Source organism: Schistocerca nitens, chromosome 3 (genome assembly GCF_023898315.1).
Source record: "Schistocerca nitens isolate TAMUIC-IGC-003100 chromosome 3, iqSchNite1.1, whole genome shotgun sequence".
NCBI lineage: Eukaryota > Metazoa > Arthropoda > Insecta > Orthoptera > Acrididae > Schistocerca > Schistocerca nitens.
In genome coordinates, this window is record NC_064616.1 from 81,287,818 (window position 1) to 81,311,857 (window position 24,040).

General features: G+C 38.4%; 1 protein-coding gene across 2 annotated transcripts in view; it reads left to right on the forward strand.

The window, feature by feature from the left end:
- The window catches only part of LOC126248043 (uncharacterized), a 706,800-nt gene that overhangs the window by 610,392 nt on the left and 72,368 nt on the right, over positions 1–24,040 (forward strand). The window contains exons 19-21 of one of the 2 annotated variants that reach the window (XM_049948672.1): positions 6,095–6,433; positions 13,773–14,028; positions 14,310–14,475. In XM_049948672.1, the coding sequence (XP_049804629.1) occupies positions 6,095–6,433; positions 13,773–14,028; positions 14,310–14,320 (606 nt within the window). In that variant the 3' untranslated portion in view covers positions 14,321–14,475. Of the gene's footprint in view, positions 1–6,094; positions 6,434–13,772; positions 14,029–14,309; positions 14,476–24,040 lie in introns of those variants that run through there. The other variant, XM_049948671.1, reaches the window with a different exon arrangement.

Below are 24,040 nucleotides of genomic sequence, written 5' to 3' on the forward strand. Positions count from 1 at the left end.
GTGGTAGCTTTGACAAGCAGTAGCCTTTAGGATATGAATGAATGAGAACTACGAAACAAACTTTTGCGCTATTTGCTGTTCGTACCTGCAGGAAACAGATGTCCCCCTGATGATACAGCAGCTCAACTCTTGGCTTCATTGTGTATTCTAGAATATTAACATATGCCTTTCCAATAAGAAGGTCATCAGTTTTTTACAGGGACCCTGTCCCTGAGCCAAGATGTAGTCCCAAATTCCAAGAGAAAAGCATCCGATTCTCTCTTTTTGGATGAGATTCTTCAAATCAAAATGCTCTTCAAATGGCTGGTACTCCTAGTAATATTAAAACTGTTCACCTATTAACAAAACTGCTCACAAATTCAACAAAGACATTCATTTAACAAATCCAAGCTCAAACAAGTGTAGCCCTAAAACACGAAAGATATGTTCTGCACTACAATAACATAAAGCTATTTTTGTATAATACAATTGCATTTACAATACTATACACAATCAATTTATTTATATCTCACCTGAACTGCGAAACTGGTAACAGAAGAAAATATTTTTTCATCAGAAAATATGACTCTGCTCAAGTCAAAGTCAGCATATTCTTATGATAAACAGTCAAGCATTGTTTTATAGCAGCTCTTCAGCATAAAAGCCCATTATCTTCCAGCCTTCTTCCCACAGTTCCAGTACTGTCAGGAAACAGAACACTCCCTGTTGACAGGGGCGCATATGTTGTCAATAGTATGTCAGTCATCTTTCTCTGTGAATGCAGAGTCACCCACTCCCACTATTTTTGTCTGATATGTCCTGTTTCAACACAGTCTCTCCACCAGTGCCTAGCCATCCTGAACAGTACCCCCCCCCCCCCCCCCCCCCCCATTTCTCACCAGCATCAGATGTGCAGTAATTTCTGTCCTCAGTCAGTATGATAACATGAACTGTTATCTCTTGAGCCACTGAGCATGCATTATAACTGATGCATTTGTGATTTAGTGCACTAGTGCACCATTTATTTATTTAGAGAGAGAGAGTGAGTGAGAGAGTGAGTGAGTGAGTGAGTGGGCAGGTGAGTGGGTGGGTGGGTGGGTGGGTGGATGGGTGGTTTAAGGGCACTCAACAGTGAGGCTATGAGCATCCTCATGTATATAAAAGACCATTTATGGTTAAGGGACACAAATTAATAAATCTAAAAATTATAGTTTATCAGGTACCTAATGATAAGGGAAACAAAATTTAAAAAAATACTGCACAAATACACAAGGTTAAGAGTTAAAACAGATGCAATCAAAATGGCACTAAATATCACTGTGATGTATATTAATTAAATGAAAAGTTGCAAAATTAATTTTTACTTAACCAGTGTCCTGCATGTGACATTAATTATTACCTGGAAGGTGTATTAAATCTGCAATATACACTGGTAGGAAAAACTTAAGGACAAAAGTAACTTTCACATGCTTTGTCACTGCCAAGTAACATAGCCCAATGAAACTTGTATCATACATTGAAAAACTTCTACAGTACAGTACACTGCAGTACAGGAGGTAATTAGAAGGAATATGCAGTGAGGTGAACAGAAACGACACTTTTACTGGAAGACAATAATTGCACTGAATGGTTACCTGACAAGATCATTCAGTGCAGGAAGTGAGCTGTAATTTTGTGCTGCAGTTTTCTTTTGAAAACCAGTTTATTTTCCAAGAACACTATGTTAACACAATTACTGGATTACTAGTTTCAGCTATATAAACTGTCATCATTTGATCCCTGAAAAGAAAATAAGTTGAGGTTACATGCTTATAGTCAAAAACTAAAAAATTTAGTAGGGCATACAGAATCGCTCAGTGACAAATAATTTAAAACTGGGCAGTGGTAGTACATCATACAATGCTTACACCACTCTGTCACATGAGTACTATACAATATGTTGTAAAACAACAATTCTATAAAATTCTGCTCATATGAATGGATACAATCCAAAGTCAACATATAATATTGAATGCCTCTAACAAGTAAAAATTTTAAAATAAAAACGTACCATAAAAAAGTTGAGGCATTACAGTGGCATGTCAGGTGTTCTGTCATAAAGTATGTTCACTTTAAGTACACATGACACAAACAAGATAAAAGTATAGATCTTGCTGCTTCATGGTTTCTACATCTACATCTACATCCATACTCTGCAAGCCATCTGAGGGTGTGTGGTGGAGGGTACCTTGAGTACCTCTATCAGTTCTCCCTTTTATTCCAGTCTCATATTGTTCGTGGAAAGGATTGTCAGTATGCTTCTGTGTGGGCTCTAATCTTTCTGATTTTATCCTCATGGTCTCTTCGCGAGATATATGTAGGAGGGAGTAATATACTGCTTGACTCTTCGGTGAAGGTATGTTCTCGAAACTTTAACAAAAGCCCGTACCGAGCTACTGAGCATCTCTCCTGCAGAGTCTTCCACTGGAGTTTATCTATCATCTCCATAACACTTTTGCAATTACTAAATGATCCTGTAACAAAGTGCGCTGCTCTCCGCTGGATCTTCTCTATCTCTTCTATCAACCCTATCTGGTACGGATTCCACACTGATGAGCAGTATTCAAGCAGTGGGCAAACAAGGATACTGTAACCTACTTCCTTTGCTTTCGGATTGCATTACCTTAGGATTCTTCAAATGAATCTCAGTCTGGCATCTGCTTTACCAACAATCAACTTTATATGATCATTCCATTTTAAATCACTCCTAATACGTACTCCCAGATAATTTATGGAATTAACTGCTTCCAGTTTCTGACCTGCTATTTTGTAGCTAAATGATAAGGGATCTATACTTCTATGTATTCACAGCACATTACACTTGTCTACTTTGAGATTCAATTGCCATTCCCTGCACCATGCGTCAATTTGCTGCAGATCCTCCTGCATTTCAGTACAATTTCCATTGTTACAACCTCTTGATACACCACAGCATCATCTGCAAAAAGCCTCAGTGAACTTCCGATGTCATACACAAGGTCATTTATGTATATTGTGAATAGCAACTGTCCTATGACACCCCCTGCGGCACACCTGAAATCACTCTTACTTCGGAAGACTTCTCTCCATTGAGAATGACATGCTGCGTTCTGTTATCTAGGAACTCTTCAATCCAATCACACAATTGGTCTGATAGTTCATATGCTCTTACTTTGTTCATTAAATGACTGTGGGGAACTGTATCGAACACCTTGTGGAAGTCACGGAACATGGCATCTACCTGTGAACCCTTGTCTATGGACCTCTGAGTCTCGTGGACGAATAGCACTATCTGGGTTCACACGACCGTCTTTTTCGAAACCCATGCTGATTCCTACAGAGTAGATTTCTAGTCTCCAGAAAAGTCATTATACTCGAACATAATATGTGTTCCAAAATTCTACAACTGATCGACGTTAGAGATATAGGTCTATAGTTCTGCACATCTGTTCAACGTCCCTTCTTGAAAATGGGGATGACCTGTACCCTTTTCTAATCCTTTGGAATGCTACGCTCTTCTAGAGACCTACGGTACACTGCTGCAAGAAGGGGGGGGCAAGTTCCTTCGCGTACTCTGTGTAAAATCAAACTGGTATCCCATCAGGTCCAGCGGCCTTTCCTCTTTTGAGCGATTTCAATTGTTTCTCTATCCCTCTGTCGTCTATTACAATATCTACCATTTTGTCATCTGTGCGACAATCTAGAGAAGGAACTACAGTGCAGTCTTCCTCTGTGAAACAGCTTTGGAAAAAGACATTTAGTATTTCGGCCTTTAGTCTGTCATCCTCTGCTTCAGTGCCTTTTTGGTCACAGAGTGTCTGGACATTTTGTTTTGATCCACATAGGACCAAAATTTCTTAGGATTTTCTGCCAAGTAAGTACATAGAACTTTACTTTCGAATTCATTGAATGCCTCTCGCATAGCCCTCCTCACACTACATTCTGCTTCGCATAATTTTTGTTTGTCTGCAAGGCTTTGGCTATGTTTATGTTTGCTGTGAAGTTCCCTTTGCTTCCGCAGCAGTTTACTAACACGTTTGTTGTACCACAGTGGCTCTTTTCCATCTCTTACGATCTTGCTTGGCACATACTCATCTAACGCATATTGTACGACGGTTTTGAACTTTGTCCACTGATCCTCAACAGTATCTGTACTTGACACGAAACTTTTGTGTTGAGCTGTCAGGTACTCTGTAATCTGCTTTTTGTCACTTTTGCTAAACAGAAAAATCTTTCTACCTTTTTTAATATTTCTATTTATGGCTGAAATCATCAATGCATTAACCGCTTTATGATCGCCGATTCCCTGTACTGCGTTAACTGTTTCAAATAGTTCGTGTCTGTTTGTCACCAGAAGGTCTAATATGTAATCGCCACGAGTTGGTTCTCTGTTTAACTGCTCAAGGTAGTTCTCAGATAAAGCACTTAAAAAAATTTCACTGGATTCTTTGTCCCTGCCACCCATTATGAACGTTTTAGTCTCCCAGTCTATATCCGGCAAATTAAAATCTCCACCCAGAATTATAACATGGTCGGGAAATCTACTCAAAATATTTTCCAAATTATCCTTCAGGTGCTCAGCCACAACAGCTGCTGAGCCAGGGGGCCTATAGAGACATCCAATTACCACGTCTGAGCCTGCTTTAACCATGACCTTCACCCAAATTATTTCACATTTCGGATGCTACAGTGGCAGTGGCAGTAACAGAGTGATTGACATCTGGATTTGGAGCATAACGAAACCTAGTACTGAGAGTTGCCACCAGATCATGGTTTACACTGGCTGACGTCAGTTACAACTTATGTAGCAGGGCATACTTTCTTTAACATTGGAATGAACTGAAGAAATGTAACATCAAAGTAGTATACACTAAATAATCATAGCTGCAAAGTTCACACAATTGAATACAAAAGAAACAGTATGCTGTAAATTGTCATGGATGGCTGCCTGCACCAGCAGATAAAAACTGGACAATTTGTGATATACGGATGACATAATACATTACCTACATTAACATGATCATGCCATACAATAAGTATAATAGAATTAGTTTTAAGGGAAAGCTACTTAGTCAACATTTACAGAATTATGAAATAGGATTTGACCTTATTGGTTGGTTTTGCTGCAAGCAAAGGATGACAATTAACAATTATGTAATAGGAAATTGAAAAACAAGCCCCCATACAATGTAGTATAGTAATACAAAATACAGTTCATGTACAAAGCATTTTTTACTAAAATTATATACCAACATAAAACTAAATATAAAATATGCATTTCATTTATTACTTGTTTTCCATCTTTACATCAATGTGCCATCACTGTGTGAGTAAAACTGCAGTAGGTTTACAACTATTAGACAGCATTTCTGAGAATACGTAGTAAGACTATTTATGGGGGAAGTTAACATAAGTTACACCTAGGTCATACTTTAAATCACAGATAGTACTAATGGCAAAGATGACTGACTATGAAAAGGAGGGTATTGGTTTCATAGTTCAAGCAACTAAAAGTTGCTGCCATCCATAAAGTAATGTAGACCTTCTAAGTAACATGGAATTACTACCAAAGTGTACAAAACTGTATGTGTAGCATATGGTTGCTTTAACTAGGCTATTATTCTTTAGGTTATTGACCATCGCCCATATTTTGTTGCAGTAAGATTGGTACTGGAACTATGATTACAAGGATCCTTGTCCCAGTGCACTGTTATGTTGTAGCTCGAGGTCCAGGTCAGAGTACTCAACAGAAAAGTATCTATGCACAGAAAACGTCATCCATCACTCATATTTTCTTGCAGTAAGATTGGTACTGGAACTATGATTACAAGGATCCTTGTCCCAGTGCACTGTTATGTTTTAGCTCGAGGTCCAGGTCAGAGTACTCAACAGAAAAGTATCTATGCACAGAAAACGTCATCCATCACTCATATTTTCTTGCAGTAAGATTGGTACTGGAACTATGATTACAAGGATCCTTGTCCCAGTGCACTGTTATGTTGTAGCTCAAGATCCAGGTCAGAGTACTCAACAGAAAAATATCTATGCACAGAAAACGTCATCCATATATGTCTCATTTTATGTTTTGTTTCAACAGGTTTGTATTCATGGTGAAATTCTAGCTCCAGCTGTAAATGCACATCAGCTTCTACTAACTAGCCCATCAGAAAACATCACTGGTAACTTCAAAGTGATTTTTGGAACCCATGGTAGCATGGGATATTCAGATCATGATTTAACTTTAAAATTAAATTTAAGTGGTGAGTTTGTTGTGGCAAGAAATGCTGATGCTTGGCCCCATTCACAATGTGCTATTGAGAAACAAGAGCTGAAACTGGAATGGGGAAATCAAACACCTCTCACAGAAGCCTGCTACAGATCATCAGTTTCAATGGGCATACTTCGTAGATACACAGCCTCCTTTGAACTTGAAAATGTAAGTATATGACTAACTGGCAAATACTATAACAATGGTGCAATGAAAATATTTAAATATTAGCTATTATTCTCTTTTGAAACTATACTACCAAATAATATACAATAAACAGAGATTTCAGCTCATTAAAATAATAATTTGTAGCACTTGAAATTTTATTGATACAGTACATACAAAAATATAACTATCTGAAACATGTAAAGCATAATGAAATGGTGTCTTCCAATAACCCTTATTGCATAATTTATTGATAAACCTCAACCAATACATAAGATATCTGATTATTATTATTTCCTAAGTAATTATTCTCCTTTCTTACATAATATGGAAGGCTTACGTTGTCTAATACTTCTAAATTACAAATGTAAGTAGTGAAAAATCTGAAGTTCTTTAAATTTGCCAAGTACTAGTACCAGTAATGTATGAATATTTAATTTTTGCTGCAACCTTTATTTCATAGCTACAACTGATAATATCATTTTGGCATACATTGAAGCCATTTTCCAAATCATAATTATACAATATTTTTCATAAAATCTCAAATCAAAACAATACAACATCATAATATATTAATCATTAACATGCCACCTTATATCAACATTATTTGAAATTATAGATTAACTTATTACTAGCCTACAATTAAATTGAGGTAAACAAGTGTAACTTCTGCCACTATAAATTATATTTTCAATAATCTGCATATGTGATGCTAATGCATCACAAGCAAAAAATTGTATGAATTCTTTCACTGGCCACCACAAGCAAATTTAAGAATTACATCACAAAAACATTATGTGTTATCTTAATACCATCATAATATCTATTTGTTCCATATGTGTAAAAAAATAAAATGTAGATAAGTCAACCCAATTTATGCGAAAGCATTCTATATTATTTGTGAGATGTCCACACAGCCCCAAAAGAATCACTGTTTATTATTAATAAACAAGTATTATGCTTTTTAGCTTAAATATGTGTGCTTGTTGGACTCCATTTGCAACAAAATATTATTGAATGATCTCCAATGTAAGGAAAAGATAGATTGCTACTTAACATAAAGATGACATGTAAAGTAGCAGACATGCACAAATAAAAGACACTTAGATGATAACTTTTGGCCACAGCCCCCATCAGGAAAGGAAAGAGAAACACCCACACATTCATTCACACAACTTTCTGTTGTCTTTGTGGCACATAGTTCTTCCTCTGTTTTGGCAGTTACATTCAACTGAGTATAGTTAATTTTATTTACATTCAATGAGAGCTCACTGACACTAAACCATTTCCTAAATCAATGACAATATTATTAATAGATCCTTGAAGATTTTCACATGTATAACAATCAATTATAATGTTGGTGTCATCTGAAAACATGTTAAAACTATAGCTTTGTACATTGTGGTAAGTAACTGATAAATGTCAGGAACATTAAACAACCAAGAATGGATCCTTTTGATACTCCATACTTGGTGATTCTTCATTCTGATGAAACATATCACCATGCTGTCTAATACTTCTTTCTGCTTCCTACTTTTGAGATATGACTGTAGCCATCTATTTGATACATCACTTATTCATAAAAGGTTAGCTTTGTTAATAGTATTTGATGGTTCACAGTGTCAAAGAATTTTGATAAATCATAAAATAATCCTGCTGTCACCATTTTCTCATTTAAAGACTTCAGAACCTTATTTATAAAACATAGATGGTTTGTTTAGTTGACATATATTTTCAGAAACCAAACTGTCTTTTGCTGAGATTTTTAAATCTATCTAAATGTTGCAAAATTCTTGCATACATGATCTTTTCTAGTATCTTCAAAAACGCAGCCAGGAGAGAAATTTGCATGTAATTTGTAAGTTCGATTTTTTACCTTTCTTGAAGAAGGGTTCCACAAGAGCATATTTGAGTCTGTCAGGCACAGTTCCTTGCTTACAGAAGCACAGCAGTGTTTCAACAAATTGCTAGAAATTTCATCTACTCCAGTGGAATTTTTGTTCTTCAGAGAGATGATTGTTCTTTCAATTACAGGTACTATGATAGAGCTAATATGACTTTTACTGATATTTTTGGTGATAGTATTTTGCATAAGACTCGAGATTTCATAAACAGAGCCCTTTAAGCCTATTTGTTCTGATACTGACAAGTAGTGTGTGCTTAAAATATTGGCTATCATGTAAGACTCCATCAGGAAACATTGTGTTCACTCACTGTTTGCTGTATTGAGCCATGATTATAAGTATTAGCTATGTTTCCAGGATTAGTGAATAAAATCTTCTGCACTGGAGGTTATAAATACTTTTAGTAAATAGTCGCTATCCATTTCACAAGAGTAGAGATGCATGATCATGTGATAGATTTTTAAAAACATTGTCTCTACTGATGTGAAAGCAATAGTGATTTTTAATAAAAGTATTTTAACAGCCAGCGTAAATGATTATATTCACCATGTGGAATTTGGGTTGCAGCTGCTTGACCACTAAAATGATATGTTTTTCAGGATTGCATACAAGATTTCCTTCATGTTTGATTTTGAAGTCTTCTAAAATTCTTCTGTTCCTGTCCATCTCCCTCCTAACAATGCATCAACTAGTCTTCCATTTATTATTAGAGTCATCATTTTCTTGTTCGTAATATAATGCTTCTGATTTTTTTGTACCAACTTCTTTAAGCTCTTACAGCACATTTTATAGTGACCAATTTTTGTTGTGGGCTTAGATACAAAGTTTGTGTGATTGTTTAATTACTTCTGTGATCCAAGCTTTGTTCAGGGTTGTCAAATTATTGTTTCTAACAAACCTTTTCTGAAAGTGAAGGTGCTTTGGCCATGGGAAAGTTGCTGAATTTAAGTGCAAATTATTGAAATAAGCACCCAGTTCATCAGATTTGGCAACCTCTGAATTTCACCTATTGCAGTATCTAAGCATATTTGTGCCTGGAAAACATTTTGAATTTGGAGCAGTCATATATGGATATTTTGCAGATGTTATGGCATAATTTATATGGAAGGAAAATGTGGATGATAATCAGTACTGACAAGAAGGGAATGAAACCTTTTGAAATGTTGTGCTAAAGAATAATGTTGAAGATAAGATTAGTCGATCAGATAAGTAATGATAAGCTACTGAATCAAATTGGAGAAAAAGGAAATAAATAATAATAATAATAATAATAAGATCCTATAGTAATAAGATCCTAAGAAAAGGCAATATATACAGTGAGACGGAAGGATTCATGATTGCAATACAGGATCAAACAATAAACACCAGATATTACAGCAAGCATATTATTAAAGATCCCAATACCACAACAGATAAATGCAGACTTTGCAAACAACAAATAGAAACAGCAGATCATATCACAAGCGGATGTACAATACTAGCAAATACAGAATACCCCAGAAAACATGACAATGTAGCAAAAATAATACATCAACAGCTTGCCTTACAACATAAACTTAGAAAACAACACTTTCCCACATACAAGTATGCACCACAAAATGTACTGGAGAAAGATGAATACAAATTATACTGGTACAGAACCATTATAACAGATAAAACAACACCACATAACAAACCTGACATCATACTCACCAATAAAAAGAAAAAATTAACACAACTAATCGAAATATCCATACCCAATACAACAAATATACAAAAGAAAACAGGAGAAAAAATTGAAAAATACATCCAACTGGCTGAGGAAGTCAAGGACATGTGGCATCAGGATAAAGTTGACATTATACCAATTATACTATCAACTACAGGAGTCATACCTCACAATATGCACCAGTGCATCAATGCAATACAGCTACATCCAAACTTATATATACAACTACAGAAATCCGTAATTATTGATACATGTTCAATTACCCAAAAGTTCCTAAATGCAATATAACATATACCATACAGTTAAAAGGAAGTCACGCTTGATCAAGGTCCGTGTCACTTTCCATTTTTGACCAGACATAACATCTGAGAAAAGAAAGAAATAATAATGATAATGTTTATTTGACCATGTTAACTTTACAGTCTTGGATATTGTCGTTTTTTGCACAATTATATCAATATCATGTTATTCCAAGAATGAATATATACATCAAGTAGCACATTGTATATCATTCCATGCAATAATGTTATAAACACATTAGCACATGATATATCACTCCATACATATAATGATTATATACATCAATTAGCCAATTATAACAATACCACCACTAATATACTGCAGTATGTAAAAGATTAAACTAACAATACTGCAGCTCAGAATTCTTTTAATGAGTATAAACATCTTTCTATTAACATATTTTTCATCTTGCCCTTAAAAAGATTGCCTTGGAGTTGCTTTATATTTTTTTGCAACTCATTATAGAATTGTCTCCCAGTTACATATGGACTGTGGTCTGTAGCTTTCTTGTTACCGTATCCTATGATAGTCACTTTTGGCTCGAGTATTGTAATTATGGGTGTCACTGATCTTTACACTGTTTTCCTCATTCTCTTTTACAAACATTATGGTCTTCACTACATACAATGAGTAAACAGTCAGTAATTTATAATTTTTGAAATAGTACCTACAGGACTGGCGTTTGCTTATATTAGCAATTATCCTAACTGCTCTCTTTCGAGGCCTGAAAATGCGATCCATATAGACAGTGGGTGCCCCACCCCAGATTTGATCCCACATTGCACATGTGAGTGTATTAACCCATAATGCACTTGTTTAAGGACAAGGGGAGCTACTATATTTGCAAGATGTTTTAGTAAGTAAATATTACTAGAAACCTTTTTACAGGTGGAGCTGATATGCTCTTTCCAAGTGACATGTTCATCAATCAATATGCCTAAAAACTTATGTTTGGCAGATGTTTCAACTGTAGAAAGTGATTGAGTATGAGTATTAGTAAAATGTAGTAAGAACTTTATTACTACAGTCTTGTCCTTATTCAGTGTAAGCTTATTCACTGTTAGATATTCTGTTATCATTTCAAAGTTCTCTTTGTTGCCTTGGAATGCTGCCGCTCTGTACAGCCCCAGCTAATAAAAGAGGTATAATCAGCATAGTTCACTAGTTTGGAGTTTTGTGGCTGTGTTATATCATTAATATATACTATAAACAAGAATGGTCCAAGTATACTTCCTTGGGGAACTCCACAAATGTGTCCACCTGTCTAAAAGAAGGGTTAGTCTGATGACACTTACCATGAGGCACCAAGAAATAGTTAATTTAATAATGGAAGGAAATGTGTAGGGAAAAAATTTGTGAAGGAAGATCTATGCTTGACTATGGTAAACAGGTTCAAGTGGAAGTAGATTCCAGTAATTTCACAGAAGAGCTACATCAAACCAGGCTTTAAGCTGAAGATCTTAACAACAATGCAGAATGACACTTGATGGATAGAATATATTCACTATAAAAACATTGGTAGATGTATATTGACTTAACTGGGCAGTAAATTGAGAAATAAGTGGATTTTTATCTGAATAACACAAACTTCACTACCAGATTAAGAACTTTTCACTTTGCATTCTTATGGTTCCCTTGACTCCAGGTTCTACGTGATCTTTCCATTTCTGTAGTACCAATTACAGCAGTAAACTTGTTTTTCTGCCTTTTCCTCCTTAATTCTGGTACATTGAATTCTGGAATTTGCACAAATCATTTAAAACTTGAAGCCTAAAATACACTAGTCCCACTGTTTTCTTTACTTCTAAATTTTACAACAACAAATAGAGTTTAATCTTCTGCTTTATATATACACATCAAAAAAAGTTTTGCATCATCTCGGTTCCGAGAGTTCCAGAACTGGTACAGAAAATTGGAATAGATATCAACACAAACATCATTTCCACCCTTTTTATTGGTCATGAAAACCACACATTGCTGGTGGTCCAGATTGCTGTACACACCGATACCTCTAATACCCAGTAGCACATCGTCTTGCATTGATGCAGGCCTGTATTCGTCATGGCATACTATCCACAAGTTCATTAAGGCACTGTTGGCCCAGATTGTCCCACTCCTGAACAGTGTTTCGGCATAGATCCCTCAGAGTGGTTGGTGGGTCATGTCATCCATAAACAGCCCTTTTCAATCTATTCCAGGCATGTTTGATAGGGTTCATGTCTGGAGAACATGCTGGCCACTCTAACCAAACAATGTCATTATCCTGAAGGAAGTCATTCACAAGATGTGCACAATGGGGGTATGAATTGTCATCCATGAAGACTAATGCCTTGCCACTATGCTGCCAATATGGTTGCACTATTGGTCGGAGGATGACAGTCACATATCATACAGCTGTTACGGCGCCTTCCATGACCACCAGCGGCATATCTCATCCCCACAAAATACCCCCCAAAACAGCAGGGAACCTCCACCTTGCTGTTCTCACTGGACTGTGTGTCTAAGGTGTTCAGCCTGACTGAGTTACCTCCAAACACATCTCTGATGATTGTCTGGTTAAAGGCATATGTGACGCTCATCGGTGAAGAGAACATGATGCCAATCCTAAGCAGTCCATTCAGCATGTTGTTGGGCCCATCTGTACCACACTGCATGGTGTTATGGTTGCAAAGATGGACCTCACCATGGATGTTTGGAGTGAAGTTGTGCATCATGCAGCCTATTGCACACAGTTTGAGTCATAACATGATGTCCTGTGGGTGCACAAAAAGCATTATTCAAAATGGTGGTGTTGCTGTCAGGGTTTCTCAAAGCCATAATCCATAGGTAGCAATCATCCACTGCAGTAATAGCCCTTGGGCAAGGCATGTCATTGACAGTTCCTTTCTCTATGCATCTCTGTATCTCCTCCATGTCCGAACAACATCACTTTGGTTCACTCCGAGATGCCTGGACATGTCCCTTGTTGAGAGCTCTTCCTGGCACAAAGTAACAATGCAGACATGATCAAACCACAGTATTGACTGTCGAGACATGGCTGAACTACAGACAACATGAGCCATGCACCTCCTCCCTGGTGGAATGACTGGAACTGATCGGCTGTCAGACCCCCTCCATCTAATAGGTGCCGCTCATGCATGGTTGTTTACATCTTTGGGTGGGATTAGTGACATCTGTGAACAGTCAAAGGGACTGTGTCTGTGATGCGATATCCACTGTCAACGTCTATCTTCAGGAGTTCTGGGAACCGGAGTGGTGCAAAACATTTTTTGATGTGTGTAGTTTGGAATGAAATGGAATTTGTTTTAATTTTCAGGCAGAAAAGAAACTGTCAATCTTCATTTCTCCACAGGAAGGCTCTGCCAAGCTGCACATTTCACATAAATTTAGATGCTTTATTTTTTCTTACATTCTGTCATTTTACTTGTAGGTCAGTTCACAGACAGTTGCTGCTGAACAGGTTAATCATTCTTCACTTCAATGGATAAAATCATTCCTTTTAAAAAAATTGGATTCCACCGTAAAAATAGTAATTGAAGTACCAGAAGGTCCTGATTCAGATGTTACATTGTATATCAATGATGATGATTTTCTTATACCCCATCTGAAGCCACATATTGAGCCATGGCTTATAAATACACACTTCCCACTGCATGTGCAGCTGGGCCTGAAGTTGGGATGGATTGGTAAGTAATATCACTGGCTTCAAAACTAACATTTAAAATTAAAACATATAAAACAGCTAAGTTTATTAGGAATAAAAATTCTGAAATGATACCATTAGATATTCAAATATGAATAATACTCTCAGATATATTACCTACAGTGGAATGAAGACATTACATACGAGTATGCTGCTTGTATGGAGACATTCCTCTCACTTCACAAACATTTTAAATATAGCAAATTGATTGTATAAATTACAAGACTTGTCATATGGATCACAGTTGTCTTCTTTTTCTTTCAGGCTTACAATAGGGCAATTGTACACATATGTTTCATTACTCTCTGTTAAATAACTTGTTGACTGGGAGAAAGTTCACCTACATACAATTGAAGTTATGGCTAACTCAGATATGCCAAGGCACATGTTGTCCAAAAAAGGGAATTTGCACAGAGGGAGACCACTCAGAATGTATCACAAATTGTCAGTCTCTGATTATGACAGAGAATAGAAAGAATTTATTCTCTTTTATTGACATTTTCTATCTCCAATCAACAGTATTTATTACTTTTTACCATTTTCCATTGATATGAAAGCCCAGAAGGCTTCATCTTCAGGCACATAGTGTGGTAAGCAATGTATTATGCATCTGTAAGTGTACAACTTAATCGTAAAGCAGCACCATTTGGTATGGCAATGCTGTTGTGCTGCTTTATGATGACCTGGTATGTTTGCAGACATTAAATACACCAATGAAGCCTTCTTTGGTTTGAAACTGATAACAGTTACTCAAAAATAATAAATTCAACTGCTTAGAAATAAATTTAATAATTTAAGAGAACACATTTTATTCTCCATAAGCAGATATTTATCTCTTTTAGCACTACAGAAGGAACAAGAATCACTGCTCAGTCTATGCTACATAGAAATTTGAAAGTAAAATCATACATCTAGCTATCAGAGAATTCATTACACAACATTAAAGACCTCTTTGAGACATACAATGATAAAATTAGGTTTTCAGATGTTTTATTGTAATCTGCCATATTATTACATTCTGCACTTTTATGTAACAATAACAAAACACATTTCACTGCAAAATGACCAGTGGCTACTAAATATTCTTCATTCTCAAAGTTTAATAGTAAATGTTTCCACATTCAGGGTAAGGAGTAAACAAAAAACTGGAAGAACTTCTACAAAATTATAGCAACAAATATTCTGGACTGATTTCAAGAGAAAACTGCTCAGTATGCTGGACAAAAGAAACTATAGATGCACAGTTGAATGTCCAGTGCACTAGAATTATCAGTTAATAACACAGCCTCCAGTAATGAAAGTGACAGGTCTAGATAACAGGAGTCATGGGTACAAAAACAGTGAAGAAAATGAGAGATGATGCCTCTACAGAGTACCATTTCATGAAAAAGTAATCTAAACTGATGATTCATAGTGGCTGCAGTATGTAAAGTAGAACTAGCTTCTGCAATGACACATTTCATCCAGTCAACAGAAACATGTAAAGGTTGTGAAATCTCACATTTTTGGAACAAAAAGCTATTTTCATTGATGAAGAAGAACCAAGAGAAGAAGAAATATGAGGAAGATTTCTTATCTGCAACACAACATTACAAGGGAAATACAGACAGATTTTGTACTGAGTGATCAAAAAGTTCAAGAACTAAAACTCAAAATTTATTCCCAGTAGGACATTGTGGTTTTTAGAGAAATGTGCAGAGAGAAGTGGAACATTTTTAATAATAAAAAAATATTATTTCTAAAATGTTGAACAACCAGTATCTGCTACAATGAATCATTCTGCCAACGAACAAATAAAGTAGCTCATCACAACAGCAGCTGTTGTCACACTATCACTCAGTAAATAAGCTATGGGACAAATGTACTGAAAATATTGCTGGAGGAATAGTTCCATTTTTTACCAGCAGATGGCGTTTCAAAGTAATCCCTCCCTGTCCCCCAGCTGGACTTTTGTGTTGATGGCACAGATTTGTAGAATACATCATGATATTAACAAACTCTAAAAAATTTTGAATAGTAAAATCACTATCAATGAATTTTCTGGATAAAAATTGAAATTAGAGCTGTAACAACAACAACAACAACAATAATATTATGAGTGGCACTCATTCCCACCATTCACTTTCCACATGACTTGATTCCAGGAAACTGGCAGTTCCCTCATTCACTTCCCTCACTTGTCCTCATGTGAGTGAACACTTGTTGATTGCAACCCAACAGGTGGTTTGTCCTTCCACACACATAAGGAAGCATGATGGTGTACTACAGCAAAACACAGTTTAAGGTGTAGTAGGGTGAGATAAAAGTGCATTGAGGCTGAACAGAGTGCAGATTCACAACCAAGGAACAGTCAAGTGAGACCCACATGGCCATATATGGCACACTAGGTTGCTTTATCATTTTGCAGTGTAGTTTAGTTTACTATAACTTCTTCTGCAAAATTATGTAAAGTCTGTTTGCCCTCTCTATCACACACTACAGCTGAGTGAAGACCACTGCAGTGCTCTGTTGTCTTCTGTTCCATTCATACCAATTGAGGTGGCACATTGGTTAAGATGCTAGACTTGTACTCTTGAGAGCGGTAATTCAAATCCCCATCTGGCCACCCAGATTTAGTGTTTAAGCAAATGCCAGGGTGGTGCATTTCTTACATTCATTTCAGTGAATTACATTTTCATACCACAATTAAGTTTACCTACACTGTTACTGCAAAAAAAGGAACATAAACTAGTCAAGGAAAATGCTTCAAATTTGGTTTCAGGTATATTTTTGAGAATTTTTGGAAGTTTTCAAGTGTCTTTCAGAATATATTTTGTAGAAAAATCAAACATTGTGAGTTAGAGTTGCACATTCTACAAATTACAGCAGCAGTATCTGGTTTGGAAAACTATTTCTCCTCATCCCAGTGTAATTGATGCAATATTTTCACCTCTTCCTCTAATCACTGATCAGTTTGTTCTAAGGAAGTGTTTGAAACTACATGATTGTGACTCAGGCATTGCTCATACAAAGTCAACCAGTGTTGTGTAATACTTTGTTTTGTGCCTGCTATAACTACCATATCATGTTACATTTAGTTTCCTTGTTTCAATACCAGTGTAAATAGTCCGCCTTTGCCATAAATGGCCACTCTTTTGAGTATGTAATGTGTGTTACTTAGTAATCATAAACACAGAGAAAAGTCTGAGGCTCAAAAGTTCCAAGTAACTTCAGATAATAAGTAATTTACTCCATAATTTAGTGCTAGGTTTTTCTCCTGTCATAAAGGAAATCACTTTGTTAAGTGTTAAGTACCTAAGTTCTTAATGGGAACCTATAATCCTTGGAGCATAGCAGATCCAAAAATTAAAATAGAATCACCAAGCTTAATTAACAGTTACTATTTACTATTCTGTAAAACATTGCACTAACCACAACTCTGCCCCCATGTGTATTCTGTGCTCAGGAGCAGGATGAGTTACTTGCTGTACCAAAGACACCAAATGTACCTCAAGTACTATTATCCCTTGTTGATACCATTTACCACTCATTCACATGACTGTGAATAGTAATTAGTCATAGGTCTAGGAGCCCTTCAAAAATAGATACCCCTCTTCCTAACCCCTTCACAGGGAAGGAAGGGTTGAATATGTGGTGCCCGTTCATTCAGACATATCCAAAAGAACAGACACCATGCCTCCTTATTACTGATTTCCCTCAATGGGAAGTGAATCCACAACCTTCAGTACCTTCAACCTCCAGTGGGAATATAAAATTAGCAAGCGTGGAGGACACAGTCAGGGACTATAGCAGGTGCCACTAGGTTGGAATTTGAGTCAGCCAGGGAGTGTGCCAAGATAGTCCACAAATTTCTGATAAACACTGTGTTCAGGTGGTGCAGTGGTTAATGCAGCTGCCCAGTGAGTAGGAAAGCAGGAGATCCAGGGCTCAAGTCCCAGTCCAGCACACATTTTCACTTATCACTGCTGAGTCCCAATGCAGCTGATGTCATTAGTTCCTTCTCTTTTCTTTCTTTCCTCCCCCCCTCCCCCCTTCAGTTTAATACTAGACACAACCAATAGTCGGGCCCCTAAGAATAAAAGTTTATTTATCCACATTCAAGTAAATGATGAACATACAAACTGTACAGTAAGCAGTAGAAGACAATTTTAGAAAGACACCAGCTGCAGTGTCTTTATGTAGATGAGGGCTCCAGTAGGTGGCGCAGTGGATGTCATGCCATGTGCCCTAGCCTTGCGAGACATCACAGGCTGCCTCTGGTAACTGGCTCACACAGTCGCTTTTGGTTCACTATTTGAATTTTAACACACCAGTGACCTGATGTCACACATGTATCCAGCTTTTGTGTACAGGGTTATAGCACCCCTCCCTTCTTGGGAAAAGTATGCCCCTCTGATGCAGGCATCAGGGCAACCGTAGACACATCTGTGGCCTCTGCAGTAGCTACCACAGGTGATGAGAGCAGCAGTGGCAGGAGATTCTGGGCTGTAACTGGTGAATAGGGGCAGAAATGATGCATCTGTGGACAAGTGCAGTGACTGTCACCCCACGAAGTATCACAAGGGACGACTGGTGATGAGGGCACAGGCAACGTCTCGGTGTCTGTGTACCCGATGTGATCAAACTGCACAGTTAGTGAAGCTGCCAGCCACTCGTGTGGTGGTGCCGAGGATGCTGTCGGGTAAGGACCTGACGGCTCCAGCCCAGATGGTGGCAGAAGCACAGGTAGGTGTGAAGCATCACAGGAAGGGCCAGCAGCATGCACTGGGGCCCGACCCCGGAGGAGAAGCAGGTGGTGGTGACATCCACGAGGAGGATGGATCCACCCTCACAGCAGGGATGCTCTGACAGGCAGTTATAGGTTCAGAAGGACGAGGTGTAGGTTGTGGTGGTGTAGGATCTTCAGCCCCCATCGTGGCGCGATGACACAGCTGCTTTGGTTTGTGACCACCCCGTCGCTGGTAGTGGCCGTAGCGACTGTGGACTTTGGATCCACTTCGTGTGGTGGCCAAATCACTCATCCCAGACTGCAGAGTGAGGATTGAACAGCAACGAGGGCTGCAAAAACAGACGCTGGTGGGGTGGTATGAACAAATCCAGAAGGGTACAGGGCTGGCAACCACAGAGCATCTTGGCTGGACTCCGATCCCCCACCTGTAGGGATTCGAGAGGTGAAGAGTCGGCAGTGTACTTCTTCAATTGAACGTAGAATGTGCAGATAAGCTATTCCACCTCACATTAGATTGAGGGAGGAAAGGAGGAGCAGTCACATGGCAAATGCCTTTGAGGGCACAGAAATCGTGGAAGGTCTGAGACACAAACTGTGGTCCATTGTCCATTACAAGCTTATAAGGCAATCCTTCAACAGAAAAAAATTTTGAGTGGACCCGAATTGTAGCCACCACTGACATGAAAGGACAGCGGAAAACATATGGAAAGTTTGAGAAAGCATCAACAACCAACAACCAGTAAGTATTTAGGAAGGGTGCGGCGAAATCAACATGTACACATTCCCACAGATGCTGCAGTGTGGGCCACGGAAAGTGCATCACCTGCAACAACGTCTGTTGTGTAGTTCACTGAGAACAAGCTGCCAGGCCAAAACACATGTTGATAGGGCAATGACTTGGTACACGAGACTTCCCAATGTCTGAGATGTAGGAGCTGAAGCACATCCTACCACAGGGCAGCCAGAATCACAATTCTGAGCAACAGACTGTCTGTCGCTATGATAACAATATCATCAAACATCAAAAGATAGTGACAAAGGCCAGCCATGCTGAACGAGGTGGGCAACTTGGCACAAAACTGGATGAGCAGCAACAGCAGCTGTGATCTAGGAGTCCATAATAGGAAAACCTTCCACAGTACTTTGGCCCTCAACATCTAAGTCAAAACAAATGAGCTCATCCTCATCAAATGTAGGATCTGACCCCATTGGAAGATGGGACAGCACATCAGCACTGGCATGCTGTCCTGTTGGCTGAAAATTTGTATCATAGTTGTAGTGACAAAGAAACAAGGCACAACACTGAAGGCAATGTTCTGCTTTGTCAGGCAATGAGGTTGAAGGATTAAACAACAAAACCAAGGGCTTGCAGTCTGTAATGAGCTAGAACTTGCTCACATATAAGAACACATGAAATTTTTTGCAGCACAGACAAAGGTAAGCACTTCCTTTTCAACCTGGGAGTAGCACTGCTGAACAGAGTTAAGCATTTTTGATGCATAAGCTATCGGACATTCATAACCATCCCCATAGCAATGTGCAAGAGTGGCCCCAAGGCCATACTGAGAGGCATCTGTAGCCAAGACCAGGTGTGGCCAGGATGTAAGGTAGCCAAACAAGGAGCAGAATGTAATTTAGATTTCAAAAACATAAATATGTACTCATAGGCTGATATCCACTGGAAAGGAACATCCTTGTGAAGCAGTTGATAGAGAGGATGGCCCTATGTGACCACACCCAGAATGAATTTGTGATAGTAGACAATTTTCCCTAAAAATTCTTGGAGTTCTTTGACACTGGAAGGAAGAGGCAGAGCTGTGAGATATCTCAGACCTCAAACACACAATTGATGGATGAAAAAAGTGGGACTTGGCCAGATTGCATCACAACCCTGCAGTATGTAAGCTGTTAACAAGGAGTATAAGTTGCATAAATGCTCTTTCATGAATGTACCCATCACAACAGTGTCACCAAGATAGTTGATGCACCATGTAGCAGACATCATCAATTCTTCAAGAAAATATTGAAAAATCACTGGGATGCTAGACATACCAAATGGAAGGTGCTGATATTGGTACAGCCTGAAGTGTGTGTTAATTATATGGAATCTTTCCAAATCCTCATCTAACGGAACATGTAAATAGGCTTCAGATAAATCAGTTTTACAGAGAAACTGTCCCCTGGAGAGTTTGTCCAATAACTCATCCTGATGGGGCAAAGAGCAGGTGTCATTGATAGACTGGGCATTAATTGAAACTTCAAGGCCTCCGCAGAATTGGAGCTGACCATTCTGTTTTTTAACAATCACAAGTGGGATTAGACTATTCACTTGGTGTAATAGGTTGTATGACCCCCAGTGATATCAGCCTGTTCAATTCTAATTTCACTTGATCACACAAAGCCACTGGAACAGGGCATGCAAAGGAAAAACGTCATCATGCTTTAGGTTTCAAGGTAATGTGGGTCATAAAATTAGTGGCGCTACCTAACTCATCTGAAAAAAGAGATGAGAACTCAGAATACAGGAAATCTAACAGCTGGTAATGGATCTGGTCCGAAATGAGGTGTGTTGCATCCACAATGGAAAAACAAAGAGCACTGAAATCATCCAGATTGAACAAACTGTTGGCACCAGTTTCGTCCACTATTGCAAGAGTCAAAGAACAGACCACAGATTTACACACAGTGGGAGCCGTAAATTGACCCAAAAGTGGAATGTGCTGCTTGTTGTAGCTCACCAAAATGAAGGAGCTGGAGACAATGCTGGAGATCCCCAGTCAATGTAAGTTTGTGAAGTCAGCAATGCCACAACTGCACCCATGTCCAGTTGTATCCTGAATACTTTGTCCATCACTCAGGCTTCAACAAACAGTTTGTTACTATTCATAAGCACTGGAGACATACAATTAACATCCATGTCCATATCTGCAGGAGAGGGTGGGGAATGACACTCTAAAGCTATATATCCTTTTTTCCTGCAGTTACTGAAGTCGCCCAGCATTTAAAGTACATGACCCTGTCATGTTGCGTAAAACAGTACAGGGAAGATGGAGCACCAAGGGCTGCTTCTGCAATGATTGTTGTTGTTGTTGTTGTTTGATACACTGCTGCCCAGTGTGGCGTGGAGGCCATGTTTGTATGGCTGCCATGTCATCCTCCCCCAAAGAACTTAGTGAGGCCTGATGCCCAGTAACTGGAGCCTCCGTGGTGATGTCACAGCCAGCCTCAACCTGATCAGCAGCAGCACAACATGTGTCAAAAGACTGAGCAACATCCAACACTTCAGCCAAAGATGTGTCCTTGCACTGATGCACCAACCAAATGAGACAAGCAAAATACCATCAGCCTTCAAGACGAATATAATAATTCCAATCCCAAAGAAAGCAGGTGCTGGCAGATGTGAAAATTACCAAATTATTAGTTTAATAAGTCACGGCTGCAAAATACTAACATGAATTCTTTACAGATGAATGGAAAAACTGGTAGAAGCCGACCTCATGGAAGATCAGTTTGGATTCCGTAGAAATGTTGGAACATGTGAAGCAATACTGACCCTATGACTTATCTTAGAAGATAGATTAAGGAAAGGCAAACCTACGTTTCTAGCATTTGTAGACTTAGAGAAAGCTTTTGCCAATGTTGACTGGAATACTCTCTTTCAAATTCTGAAGGTGGCAGGGAGTGAAAGGCTATTTAAAATTTGAACAGAAACCAGGTGGCAGTTATAAGAGTCGAGAGTCACGAAAGAGAAGCAGTGGTTGGGAAGGGAGTGAGGCAGGGTTGTAGCCTGTCCCTGATGTTATTCAATCTGTATACTGAGCAAGCAGTAAAGGAAACAAAACAAAAATTTGGAGTAGGAATTAAAATCTATGGAGAAGAAATAAAAACTTTGAGGTTTGCCAATAACATTTTAATTCTGTCAGAGACAGCAAAGGACCTGGAAGAGCAGTTGAACAGAATGGATAGTGTCTTGAAAGGAGGATATAAGATAAACATCGACAAAAGCAAAACAGATGATGCTGAAGGAATTAGTTTAGGAAATGAGACACTTGACTAGGAGATGAGTTTTGCTATTTGGGAGAAAAATGACTGATGATAGTCAAAGTAGAGAGGATATAAAACATGGACTGGCAATGGCAAGGAAAGTGTTTCTGAAGAAGAGAAATTTGTTAACATCGAGTACAGATTTAAGTGTCAGGAAGTCATTTCTGAAAGTATTTGTATGGAGTGTAGCCATGTATGGAAGTGAAACATGGACGATAAATAGTTTAGACAAGAAGAGAATAGAAGCTTTCAAAATGTGGTGCTACAGAAGAATGCTGACATAACTGATGAGGAGGTACCGAACAGAATTGGGGAGAAGAGAAATTTGTGGCACAACTTGACTAGAAGAAGGGATCGGTTGGTAGGACATATTCTGAGGCAGTGCAAGTACACATCTTTGGCTGAAGTGTTGAATGTTGCTCAGTCTTTTGACACATGTTGTGCTGCTGCTGATCAGGTTGAGGCTGGGTGTGACATCACCACGGTGGCTCCTTGCTCACCAGATGGTAGAGTTTTGTCAGGGCTGGCCCTCCCAAGGCTAACAGTAGTTCTAATGGAATGTTGTCTACTCCCGGGGCCTTGTTTTGACTTAGATCTTTCAGTACTCTGTCAAACTCTTCACGCAGTATCATATCTCCCATGTCATCTTCATCTACGTGCTCTTCCATTTCCATAATATTGTCCTCAAGTGCATAACACTTGTATAGACCCTCTATATACTCCTTCCACCTTTCTGATTTCCCTTCTTTGCTTAGAATTGGGTTTCCATCTCATCTCTTGATATTCATACAAGTGGTTCCATTTTCTCAAAAGGTCTCTTTAATTTTCCTGTAGGCAGTATCTACCTTACCCCTAGTGATACATGTCTCTACATCCTTACATTTGTCCTCTAGCCATCTGTGCTTAGCGATTTTGCACTTCCTGTCAATCTCATTTTTGAGAAGTTTGTATTCCTTTTTGCCTGCTTCATTTACTGCATTTTTATGTTTTCTCCTCTCATCATCTAAATTCAATATCTCTTCTGTTACCCAAGGATGCCTACTAGTCCTCATCTTTTTACCTACTTGATCCACTGCTGCCTTCACTATTTCATCTCTCAGAGCTACCCATTCTTCTTCTACTGTATTTCTTTCCCCATTCTTGTTCCCTAAAGCTCTCTCTGAAACTCTGTACAACCTCTGGTTCTTTCAGTTTATCCAGGTCCCACATCCTTAAATTCCCA